This window comes from Macadamia integrifolia, chromosome 4 (genome assembly GCF_013358625.1).
Source record: "Macadamia integrifolia cultivar HAES 741 chromosome 4, SCU_Mint_v3, whole genome shotgun sequence".
Lineage (NCBI taxonomy): Eukaryota > Viridiplantae > Streptophyta > Magnoliopsida > Proteales > Proteaceae > Macadamia > Macadamia integrifolia.
In genome coordinates this window covers 10,147,908-10,160,473 of record NC_056560.1, presented here as the reverse complement: position 1 = coordinate 10,160,473, position 12,566 = coordinate 10,147,908, and the positions used below count along the sequence as shown (strand labels likewise).

General features: G+C 35.6%; 1 protein-coding gene across 1 annotated transcript; it reads left to right on the top strand.

Moving 5' to 3' along the window:
* The first annotated feature begins 114 nt into the window (after window positions 1-114).
* On the top strand, window positions 115-4,592 carry LOC122076891 (uncharacterized protein At4g28440-like). The gene is made up of 3 exons (XM_042642503.1): window positions 115-269; window positions 916-1,161; window positions 3,963-4,592. The coding sequence occupies exons 2-3, from the start codon at window positions 939-941 to the stop codon at window positions 4,151-4,153; spliced, it is 414 nt and encodes a 137-aa protein (XP_042498437.1). The 5' UTR covers window positions 115-269; window positions 916-938; the 3' UTR covers window positions 4,154-4,592.
* The last annotated feature ends 7,974 nt before the right edge of the window (window positions 4,593-12,566 follow it).

The following is a 12,566-nucleotide window of genomic DNA, read 5'->3' as shown; positions in this document are numbered from 1 at the left end:
CAAGTCCTAACGTTGTTTATGATTATATTGATCCTTTTTTGCCAATGTGATCCTCAATCAGAAGACCAGTCTCTAAGTCCACTTGTACGGTTCAGATATCTGTCAGTGCTGGAAGATCGACGGTTACAAATGCGTTAACTTTTATACTAAAAGCTTCTTAAACGATTTCCATTTCATATCGAGAACTCAAGAATCGAGAAATCCCCCAGATCCATCGAAATTCCAGTTTGCGAATCGGTCGTCACTTCGTTTCTCTCCCAGCTACAAAGGTGAAAATTATTTTTTTTGTTTTGTAATTCTGTGCTTTTCATTGCTCAGGGATCATAAAATGTAGTCCGATATCTGCTCGATCGATCTGTAAACTAGGGTTTTCGTATTCTACTTTATGTTTATGTGACTTGTGGATCGGACACTCGTGTTCTAAGATTTTTTGTTTCTTTGTTTGTTTGTTTGCTTGTTTTCTTACACTGCCTAGAATTTTTAAATCCATTTCTCTTTTTCTGGTTTTTTTTGAGCGGGTCTAGGGTTCGTTGTGTCTATATGTAAGTTTTTTACATCGACCCATATCCGGTCTCTGAGAGAAAATTTTAATTGACCGGTATTGATTCCGAAATTGATTTTTTTTTTAGGGGGGTTGGGGAAGATCAGGATTTGATTGCTAGCTTCAAATGCAGAAAATGTTTGAAAAATATTGAATCTGAGTGATGAAAGGACTGAGAAATTAACTTTCACATTTAAAAGTTTTTCTTATTGTTCTTGTTTGGGGATCTCTCTGTATCCCCTAATCACAAACGAATACACACGTATGCGGATTTACATTTATTTCACATTACAGTTTTGTTTTTTCGGAATTCTTTGACGCTCTTTTGATGGTTCAATCGTTGTTCTAATTGCACAATATTCCCTTGAAAGCAGGTTGGTTCCCAATTGCTTTATAAATGGCGGAAGCAAAATCTGGAATGAGGAAACCAGTGTTCACCAAGGTTGATCAACTTCGGCCGGGAACTAGTGGGCACACTCTTACTGTGAAGGTGGTGAGCTCGAAGATGGTGTTGCAGAAGGGCCGCCCTGATGGGCCGCAAGTTCGTCAGATGCGCATAGCTGAATGCTTGGTTGGAGATGAGACTGGCATAATTGTTTTTACAGCCAGGAATGAGCAAGGTAATGTTTCCCATCAATAGACACTTTACTGGAGGGTTCACATCCTGTTGTTGTGTTATTGCCTGGAATGTCTAGATCATATAGGCTCCGTACGTTTCCATTCTAAAAAGGAAGAGAAGGAAAATATTTCTACAAATGGGGCTTTACACTGTTTGTTTTAGCATAAACTGGAAGAAGGGGAAAAAAAAAAAAAGAAGGTAGGTTAAAGTTTTCATGCAAGACTGGAAAAGTGTACAACGAAACAAACTGGGCCAAAAGAAGTTTAGTCACGCACCATGGATATCATTGTCCATAATTTCTAATTTGTTTAATTCTTGTGCTGTTGTATGGTTCTGCTGCTATGGTTTCTCATTTTGCAATCCAGGCGTCATGGATTTGTTTGCAGTCTTGTTCAGTTGTTCTCCAAGCGTTTTGTGATCAGGTTGAAGTCTTATACTACTAGTGTGTTTGGAACTTGCAATGGAATGAACTTGGACAGAATCAGGGTAGATCCAGAACAAGGTTGAATCCTATTGGCTCTTTATGCCTAAGGATTTAATTGGCTTATTGATTGGTCAGATTGCTATCCAGGTCCGCAGATTCTCTCACAGAGGTTGACTGTATTAACCACTTGATTTCTTCTCTCAAGGGTAGATGGGTCCCCCCATTTCCTCTTACCTCTTCATGCAAGCAATTACTGCGATGACACGTGTTTTAATTAGTGGAAACATCATTCAAATTTACCTGTCCCCTTTGGGTTTTCCTTTGCTTGATCTTTCTTCAAAGGGCAAATGACATGGAAACTCAGGATTCCTTCCACTTAGAAATATTTGTATATCCATCCATATAAAGAAGAAAAACTACTAGTTTTAGTTGTACTGTCAAATTTTTAAGTATTGTGATTGAATCAGACATAATAGCTGATCTGTTTGACCCATTTCATATCCTGGGTTTTTAAATCTTGTATATGGCTATGAAAACATCACATCAATTTATTTGTCAGTGCAGTTGATTATTTGACCTTTTTTTTTTTTTTCTGAAGTAACAATTTTATCTTGCCATTGGGCGAAGGAAAAAGCCTAAACAGAAGTCAACAAGCTGTTTACAAACATCAAGAAGCCCACACTTATAAGGAACCTCCATACCAGAAATTGGCCTCATTTAACACTTATGCAGATTGTAGATGGAAATAGAAGAGTAAATGATCTGTTTCATGATTGAACCAAATTTTGACCAAACCAGGCCAGGTGAATGGGATTCTTTGTAATTTTCAGTTAGCTTTTTCTATGGGAGTTTTAGATTGGATTGTTAATGTAGGACATTGGTTTATTTGCTCGAGGTAGTTCCCTAGTTTACAACCGTTTCTATTTTAGATTAAGTTGGAGATTAGAAGTTCTTTTAGTTAAATAATCATGTAATCCCATCGAAGGACATTATTGAAGAATCAAATATTGAAAGCTGAGATTGGAGCTTGCAGTGTGAGTGTTGTGTGGTCTCTCTCTAACCAGTCGGATTAGAGTCTTCTTCCTTTACTAAGCCTTCTCTTTTCTTCTTTCCTCTCCATTTTCTGTTGTTCCTTCTCCCTTACTCCCTTCCTTCTCCTTTGTTCTTTGCTGTTACTGTTCCAGTGATGCTGTTGTACCCGCACAACTGGTATGATCTCCATCACTCCCTTCCCTCTCTCTCTCTCTACAATTTAAGGAGCATCATCCTTACCCTATAGCAATTCAAACTGTAGAAGCCCAGACCTGAAAGTAATATCTGCTGTGAGTTATAAATAAACTCTGGATGGTTGTTCTTTCGCTAGACCCAAGCTGCGGCGATTTTATTTCATTGTTTGATTTTTGTTTTGAAGGCCTATCAGTTGGAATCAATGGGCCAGGGCGTTAGCTACCTCTCCCACTTGAATCAGACTCTTCTACCACTGGATTTCTGATATCATTCGAAGGAGGGAGATGACTTGATGACACTGTTTTAATTGTCACCTTAATCCTTTTTCCCAAAATACCCCCTTTTAAAATTCTATATTATCCTTATTTTTTGGTTGATGCCTAGTTTACCATTATTCTTTAATTACTAATTCCTATCATATCCCTTCCCTCTTTATCTACCTTAGTAGTCCTTTAGAATTCTGGTTAATTGCAGAACTGCCACCAGCCTTATTGATTGAATTTGAAGATTTAAAAGAGGCAAGAATTTACCCTTCTTTTAGATTCCTTTTTCTTGTACTTTTTCTAGTTCTATAAATGAGGCTATTAATGGGATGTGCGAGGTCTAACCAGGAAGTTTAAATTTTTAAATTATTCATAAATGTTATTGTGGTTCCGTGGGGGTATTCTTTGTTTCCTCTCGAGTGTGGTTGAATGCTGCTGCTATTTAGTTGATGTTGGTACCACCTCCTCACTGCTTCACTTCTCCGTGCTGCTGTTTATGTTTCTCACTAATTACAGGTTGTTATTTTATGGTTTATGTTTTTGTTAGTCTTGAATCTTAGTGGTTCTTGCTACTTATCATCTTTAATTATCAGCTACATTTACATATGCGATTATTTTTATTATTGTTATTTTTTGGTTTCCTGAGTTGATCCTGATGTTGTTATTCACTTCTTTTGGGGGTTCAAGACCCACAATGCCTGTATTTATTGATTGACTGGTGGTGTTCGTCAGTGTTCACTCTTTCTTATTTGTCTGTTTAGAACTCCATATATCAAAGAATTATTTACACATCTGTGGGTTCTCCATAGGAGTAGAGATGGCTTGAATCACCATTCCAATATTCTTTTATTATTTTATGATATTTGTTGTATATTGTGTTTGTTCCAGTGGACTTGATGAAACCTGATACAACTGTAATACTACGCAATGCGAAAATCGACATGTTCAAGGGTTCAATGAGGCTTGCTGTAGACAAGTGGGGCCGTGTTGAAGTCACTGAACCTGCAAGCTTTGCTGTGAAGGAAGATAACAACCTGTCGCTGGTGGAATATGAACTTGTGAATGTTGTTGAAGAGTGAAGTGTGAAGCGGTTGCTCCCTTCCAAAAATCGAATGAAGCAAGTGAATTTAGTGTTTTTTTGAGGTTGAGGTGGGCAATATGTTGTTTTCCTGGGCATCTGGCTTTCAGTTGCCTGGACGAGTTCGCTTCTAGGAGATCTTGGAGCTACTACTACTGAAGGGAGTCCGGTCATAACTTAGCAGCAGTGGAAGGCAGCCTGTGGAACCTTACGAGGAAGATGCCAATGCATGTGGTGACAACACCAGACTGATGATAAGTCAGCTGCCCAGAGCAGTTGTCTTGGGGTGCTTCCTTGATCTTAGGGCCATAACTGTTTCTTAGTAATGAGATAATCTATATAAATATTTCACAAATGTGGTTCTTCCAATTACATGCTCTAGCATGGATCTTGCCCGGCTGTTTTGCCCAAAATTATGTTTTCATTTTTTTCTGAGACTATTACTTTTGTGCAACTGTGCATAGCCTTCATAGGTATGTTGGTCTAATTTGTCGAGGAGTATTGACATCAATTTCGCTGCCGCTCCCTACATTAGGTCACCAATGTTTTGCACCATGGAGTCCACTACTTGGTGTCTGGATTTACGACTATCATTACGACTGTATCTGCGATGTGTTTTTAAAGACAGCTCTAGCATCTGTGTGTATACCTTGATGCGGTTTGATTCAGTTGAATTTTAGTTGTTGTGCTTGTGCCTAGTACCATTGGTTTCAAGCCTGGATTCCTGTAATTGTTGGTGCTGTAGGTAGGAGTTAATGACGGAACTGGAGCATGAATTTTTGAAAATTACATGTTGCTTACGGAGCCGAGAGAATTATACAATCATACCGGACTCTGGAGCTCTTCTATGCCTGAGGAGGGGGAGATGGACTGAAGGATTTAAACATATGATAAACATAGATCTATCTCATTAGAAGAACATAGATCCATCTCATTAGTATGACAATAGTCTTGGTTGATCTAGGTTTTCTATGATAAACATAGATCCATCTCATTAGTTGATGCAACAGAAACAAGAAAGGAAAAAAGTGGACAATTTTTGGAGCGTTCTCACCTTCGAATCTTGTAGGATTCCCTAAGATTTGAGTTTTTCAACTGTTGAAGAATAGATGTTAGAGAATCAGCTAAAAATCATCAGGATAGAATTAGGGTCCATTGCCACCCTAATAAAGCATTCACTAGCACACTATTTTTGATAAAATATATTTTGATCACAATAGACTGAGACTCCATGATAGAATCACACATGCTATGCAATGGAGGTGAAGCATAAAATATCTGATTATTCCAGGCATGAAACCATATATTATATAGTTCCAGGTTTCAGTTTCAAGTCTGATTTCAATCGAAAAACTGTAATGTTTGTGTATAGTTCAAGGTTTCGTTTCAACATTTGTCGAAACCGAAATATTTCATGAAAGTTTGCAAAATTTCACACTCCATCAGTCTTCATCTCTAAATTCGAAGTAATAGCTTTTGCTCAGGGTGCATAGCCTTTCCTGTGCATCCTGATCCTATAGTATCACTACCTATGGTTCTTGTAACATATAATAAGACATGAACACCAACAATACTGCCAGGAAAGAACCATTTTTCAGTTAAGGATAGGGGGAATGTTCTAGTCTAAAGCTTCACGGATCAACAGGGTCTTCCTCTTCTGTTTGTCTTCAAGTTATGAATGGATTATATGAACTTTTCATGAATGGCCTAGCTTTGACCTTCAAAATCTGTGCCTTTGTCAATAAGTTGTTGGGATATGTCTTTAGTTAAAAACTTTTGTGAAGTGAAATTCCTAACCTGTGTTTTATGTTTCCTGTTGCTTAAAAATTCACTTTCCAATATAGGATTCTTTTTACTTTCTCATTTTTTAACTTCTTATGGAGATCACTTTTTCCTTTGACCCCATTAATGGTTTCCAAAAAGCTTAGAGAGTAAGTAGACATGGGAAAAATAAACTGAAGAAGGTGAGATCTTATGCTTAACCTTATATAAAGAAAGTATCATTTGTTTTTATGTCATTTTTTTAACTTCCAAAGACAATGACTATCAAACAACTCATAGAAAATCTCACATTTTATAACAACAATGAGGCAATAAAAGATTCTCAGAATGTAAATGGATGACTCATAGTGTAACAAAAATCAAATAAGGCCAGACCACATTTCTTTATTGTTTTGGAAGGACCTGATTTCCTCCTCGGATGTTAGGGAAGGAATGGGCACCTAGATTTATCTCGCCTGGTTTTAGAGCATGGTATTGAGATTGGTATCAATTGCTGTCAAAATCAATATCGTTACTGATATGGATTGGGTAGATTGAGTACTTTTGCCACATCAAGATATTGATATGGTTTTTTTTTTTTAACTATTTTTCCTCCCCTGTTCCAATACCATCAATACAATACTAACTCCGTATCAGCATTGGCCAATACTGTCAATCTGATTATGATTTACAATACCCAAAACCATGCTACTACATGCATGAAAGGTCAAATCGAACTGAAATTTTGTGGAGATGTAAACCTCAAGGTCTTACTCAGCCATGTGGAGAAGCTCTTAGGCTAATCGGAACATGGATATGTTTTTGGACTGAGTTTCCCCTTCACCCATGGCGTGGAGAGAGTTGTAATCCATGGGATCTAACCCTCACATTGGCCGAGAAACGTATTTTAAACCTTCGTAAATAGGAGTGATAGTTAATGATGATATTCATTGTTCTAGGAGTTCTATCATAGCATTAGATCACCATGGATGAAGAAATTCTCTCTCCACTTGGGTGAGGGAAAACTTTCTCCCATCCTAGTGGCCTATGGGAGAGGAATGACTCAGAAAAAAGAAAATAAATAAATAAATAAAAAATAAGTATTTGGGCCAAATAAATATGAGCCTAAACTTAATCCTAGTGAAGATAGGCCCCAGCCGGGAATCTATTTTGGATCTTGATTCCGGACTAATAAGAATGCTTGTCTAAAGAAGATGGGATGATTCTGGCTCTGAAAATGAAAGAAAAATAAAGGAATATAAAGGCAGCAACAAATTATCGAGAAAAGAAGAAAAGTCACAAAACCATCATACTATATAGGGAATAATAAACTGAGAGAGAGAGAGAGAGAGAGAGAGAGAGAGAGAGAGAGAGAGAGAGAGAGAGAGAGAGGGAGAGAGAAAGGAGCGGTACGACGACGCAAAAGAAAAAAAAAAAAAAAAAAAAAAAAAAAAAAAAATAATCCAAGAATATTATGGGTTATTGCGTTATGCAAAGGAAGCATTACACCTTCGCTGGCGTTGTAAGGTTTGGTATCAAAAATGAAATGTTAATTTCTATATCATAATGTCATTTGTTTGTAGAGAACAAAAATTGGAATATGACAGTACTCCTATCTTGGCATTCCGTCAGATTTTTCATTTCTAGTGTTTTTTTTTTTTCTTTTTGAAACACATCATAAATGCATCAAACACTTTATTCTATTTTTTCGTTCCTATAAAACGAAAAAACTCCAGAAATATTTTATTGGAACGTTATCAAACGCAACCTTCCTCTTCGTTTAAATTTGTGACTAATTAACTATTAAATGTACATAATACAAGGATTTATACGTGATATCTTTAGAGAGAGAGGTTGTAAGTTGTAACTTGTTAGGTTCTTGTGGGTAGCTAGAACACGCCACTGCTTATCTATCCCTCTCCTCTCATCCATTGGTGCTTTTATACTATGTGTGTGTGTGCATGTGTGTGTGCATATGTGTGCTTGCATGTGTGTGTGAAAGAGAGAAAAGGGGGCACAAGTTTCCAATTAATTTTGTGAGAATAACACCAAGATAAGGGCATCAATTGATTTGATTTTAATTCAGTTCAAGATACATGGAAATCATAATTAAACTGAAATTAATTAAAAGCTTATTTTCTAAATAGTCATATTGGTTGGGATTGAACTTTGACATCACAGTACTCACTATTGAATCCTCCTCTTCCAACCCACCAAGTTTATTTTTACGAAAGAGGAAAAAAAAAATTCTCCAAACTTAAAAATGCCTAACCAGATTTAGGATAGGATAGTGATTATAGGTATAAACACCTTCGCCTTAGATGGTTTTATACTATTTTAGTTCAAATCCTTTGCATATATGTTCACCTGAGCATAATTTACATTGTTAATACAATAATACCTGACCCTACCTGCACGTACGTGTAGGGGATCTCAACACATATTTTTGGGCTCAATTAGTGATAATTCCCACGTGAAGCTTTGGACACACGCACTTGTCAAATCGTTGAATTACTCATTACATGTGCAAAACTAAACCTTAATTTATTATTTAATATGAGATTTATGAGACTAATGATGCAAAGACCCCTAAAAGTATCCCACGGGCATTTACCATAAGGACCTCTGGTGGGCCATTTTCTGGACCAGGCGACCGACCCTCCAATTGGAACATCTTTTGTCCCCATTATTGTTCAATATTTGGGCCGGCTCTGACAGTCAAGACCATTTTCTATCTCAAAGAAATTGATTGGGCCAGAGCTTTCAACTTGAAGCCGATTATGAGTTTTGAGTTTTAAGTACAATTTTTTTTTTTTTTTAATTGAAACCTAAAGTTTTTAAATGAAGAGTGTAAAAGAGTTTTCAAGAACGATTTGAAAGTGATTAATCTCTGTATCATCATTAAAAGTTGTTATTATCATGCATATTTTTTGGATACATATGATACATTCATGAAATAACAGCACTAACCCTCATTAAAATAGTTCACATTATGTTAAAATGGGTAAAAAAATAATTTATTAGAACACAATAAGGGGGGTTTCAATAAGAAAATCAAGAGTAATAATGTAATATTTAAACAGTCTCATTCTTTTTTTTTTTTTTTTATGACAAATCCTTTGAAAGGTTGAACCTCACCCTTAGGATTTAGTATCCGAACGAAACTTAGCTATTGCCTAGGTTTTGCTACCCAAGTTGCAGCCAAGTACCTACAACCCCTGATACTAGCCAAGGGAATGGAATCTCATGGGTATAGGTGAAAAAATACACTCTAGGTGGGTATTTTCAAACCTGCCCTTAGGATTTCATTTCTTTGGTTGTTACCATGGGGTTGCAACTACTAGGTTGTTACTATGGGGTTGTAGCCAGTAGCTGCAACTCGGGCAGCAGCGAAATTTTTTCTGTTCCACATTTAAAATAATCCTTATAATTGCTATAGTTTTGTATGTAACAGGATCTGAAATGTTCTGTAACTATAATGTGAGCTAAAAATTATTAATCATTAAATAGATAATTTAAGCTAAAAATTATCATTGTTAAGCTTAACCCATCGATGACCTATCAGTCCTTATGGATTAATTAATAGCTAATATTATGATCACTTGTCTTTATATGTAGAGGAAAGCTCCGTAATTTGGATCCACGTGGGGGGTATCAGAAGCTATTAATATAAAGCTTAGGGACAAAATTTAGGAAAGCAAGAGCTGAGGACGACAGAATTTGCCCTGTTTTTCTGTAAACAAATAACCACTAATTTTTTCTTAATTTCTTTTTAGTTCTAATTTTTTAGATAAGTTAACCAGCAAAAGCTCTTCAGTTAACCAACCAACAGACACGGTAACATGGAAACCTCATCAAACTCAATTTTATTTGATTATTTTCTATGTGAACAAAAAGTGTATATAATTATAGGAAAAAAATGATTTATGTTCGAGAGTGTGGTCTATATATCTTGTTATTAAACGAGTTGGTTCTGCGAGTTGATTTTGGGATTGTTTATTAAATGGGAAGGAACAGTTCTAAAACTGAAAGTCTGATAAGGAAACAACTAGGATCGAAACAATTATGATTTGCTTAACATGCATAAATTATTTGTTTACGATTAGTTAATAAATAATAGCTTTGACTTCTATAAGAATTATGTCGTAATTACAAGGAAAAACTAAGGGTTATTAGTTATGTTGTTAATTGATTTTACTAAATATTATCAATAATTAATTCATAAGATTATATCATTAAGCTGATGAACCTATTTTGAGCACTCTAAACTTCGAGAGTTAGACCTGTTAAGGTACTATGACTAAATCATCCCGTCATTAAAGAGGATGAGGATTAAATCCTAGTCTTAGGTTGATTTAGTAAATGAAATAATATTGATTTTTTTTTGGTAAATAATATTGGTATTGACCTCTTCTAAATCAAAACTGAACTATCCTGATACCTTGAATCGTTTTATTTGACACCATTACTCATTGTCTCTTATCTACTTTTTATATAAAAAAATAAATAAAGTTTTCTTTCTTCGGCTAATGGGTTCATCACTTTATTCTAGGGTTCATAAATCCTTATAAGATTTTAGAATCTTTCCAAAATATCTCTTGATAGAATCTATTCACAGTGGTCTCAGGAAACCATAATAAATAAATAAATAAAAGGTCTCCAAACCCCTTTTTCAAAAAATTGAAAACGTGGAAAAAATAAAGAAATCCTCTATTCTAGGGATATATGCCTGAAACTTGAGATTTGTGAGTCGGCAGAGTCAAACGAGAAGAATCTTTTGTTTTACATAAATATACAAGATTCAAGAAGAAATATTTATAGGAAATATAAACTTTTGGAGGAAATCCTCTTTATTTATTTGTTTCTGCTAGTTTCTACAAATATTCTTATGTTTCAAAACCCCTTGAAATTTTGGGAATGTGGTCAATTTTAGCACTTCAGCTACTCATGGTCCTTCTTCCTATGACATTGACGCCTGTTTTATTGATAGAAATAATTTATTATTACCCCATAGACATTAAATTGTGGACCAAGAAAAGAGGTATAAATCCTAGGAATCCTGGCACTCAATAGTCAATAGCCATTATTTTGAAGGGATAAAGTTTTATGTCCAAGAGCGACATGTGACCCACGAGTATGCAATGATCATTGTGTCCCTATGTCCGAGTGTAAAGACTACTCTCAGATAAAACAAAATTTATACTATTTTAAAAAAACCCAATTGAATCAACCGATCAATGAACTAATCGATCGAAAATCAACCAATTAGTGTTTCTTAAGAATGCCCAATTCAGCTCAGTTGAATAGCGAGTCAATGCATAGGCATTGTTCGATCGACAGGTACAACATCTTTCTCCCTTGTAAAGTTTGTAATCTTTGGATCAGTCTTGATATTGATACTGATCTGGATCAAATGGATTTACTCTCATTGTCTTTAATTAGTCTCTATTACTTTTTTTTATCCCAGGGCCATATGAGTTAATCAATTAACATTTGGTATCCAATTTTTTTTCCTTACCATAAAAAAAACATGCCACGACAGCGTGTAGAAACTGTAGATTGCCTTTCCCTCCTTTTGAGAAAGAGAGAGAGAGAGAGGCTGGTACAAAATCCTGTGAATCCTACCTCCAACCTCACCCCGACCTTTTTTTTCCATCATGGTGGATAGGTAAGGGTGTCGATTGGTCGGTTTGGTCTAATTTCAATCGGCTTGTTCAGAATATTTAGTTGTTCTGCAATCCAAAACCATGCTAACAAGAATTTGATTTGGTCCAGATTGAATCGGTCATTTTTATCCATCTAACCGGTTCGGACTGAACTTTCAAACCCTTAAATATGTGGGCCGGTAGATGATATATATGGATATGTATTAAAGGGAAGGGTACGAAATGCCTCACAGACTCGCAGTGGATTCAGAACATGACCAAGCTTTCTTGCGTTTTAATGGTCAAGTGCGAGTACAAAGTCAAAAAAATAAGAAATCAGAAATAGTCAGTATAGTTATTTCTTTTTAACTAATATATCTGTACTCTCCTATGATAATCAATTAGCATTTATAAACACATACTCCAAAGTTGGTAATCGTACATGTAAGTTTTTTTGTTATCTTTATTCCAATAATAATTAAGAGCTTTAATTAGAATTTGGGGGAAACTACTTCAAAAGACCTACCCTAAAAAGCCTAGTAATTCCCTCCCCATTTTGGGTATTGGATTAATCATTCGATATTGATGTGCATGTGATGCCATGATTCACTTGCATATGTAACCTCTATCAATCTTTCCATTAGGGAAATGATGAAAAACATTGTTGATCCAATCTTATATACATAATAGCTAGAACATGTCGACAGGTGCTCATGAGGGGTAAAGAATCCCAAATCTTTGGTAGTTGTTGAAACTAATAATATTATATGGGAGTTTTCGATTTGATTTGTCTTTTTGAAACTTGAGGTCTTGGGCGAGTCAAACTTGGTTAAGGATGAGTCTTATTTTTTTTTTTTCTTTTTTAATTGAGGAGAGAGCGAGGCTACGATTGTTACACAAGTGGGGAAAAAGGGGTTAATATTGAAGACAACGGACAAAAATTCAAGGGTTTTGTTTAGTTGTTGGTGTTTTTTTTTTTTAGTTGTAGATCAAATTTATAGTTTATGA

Coding starts and splice junctions, on each gene's coding strand:
- LOC122076891 (XM_042642503.1), top strand. CDS start 939: ATGGCGGAAGCAAAATCTGGAATGAGGAAACCAGTGTTCACCAAGGTT. Junction 1,162..3,962: donor TACAGCCAGGAATGAGCAAG/GTAATGTTTCCC, acceptor TGTTTGTTCCAG/TGGACTTGATGAAACCTGAT.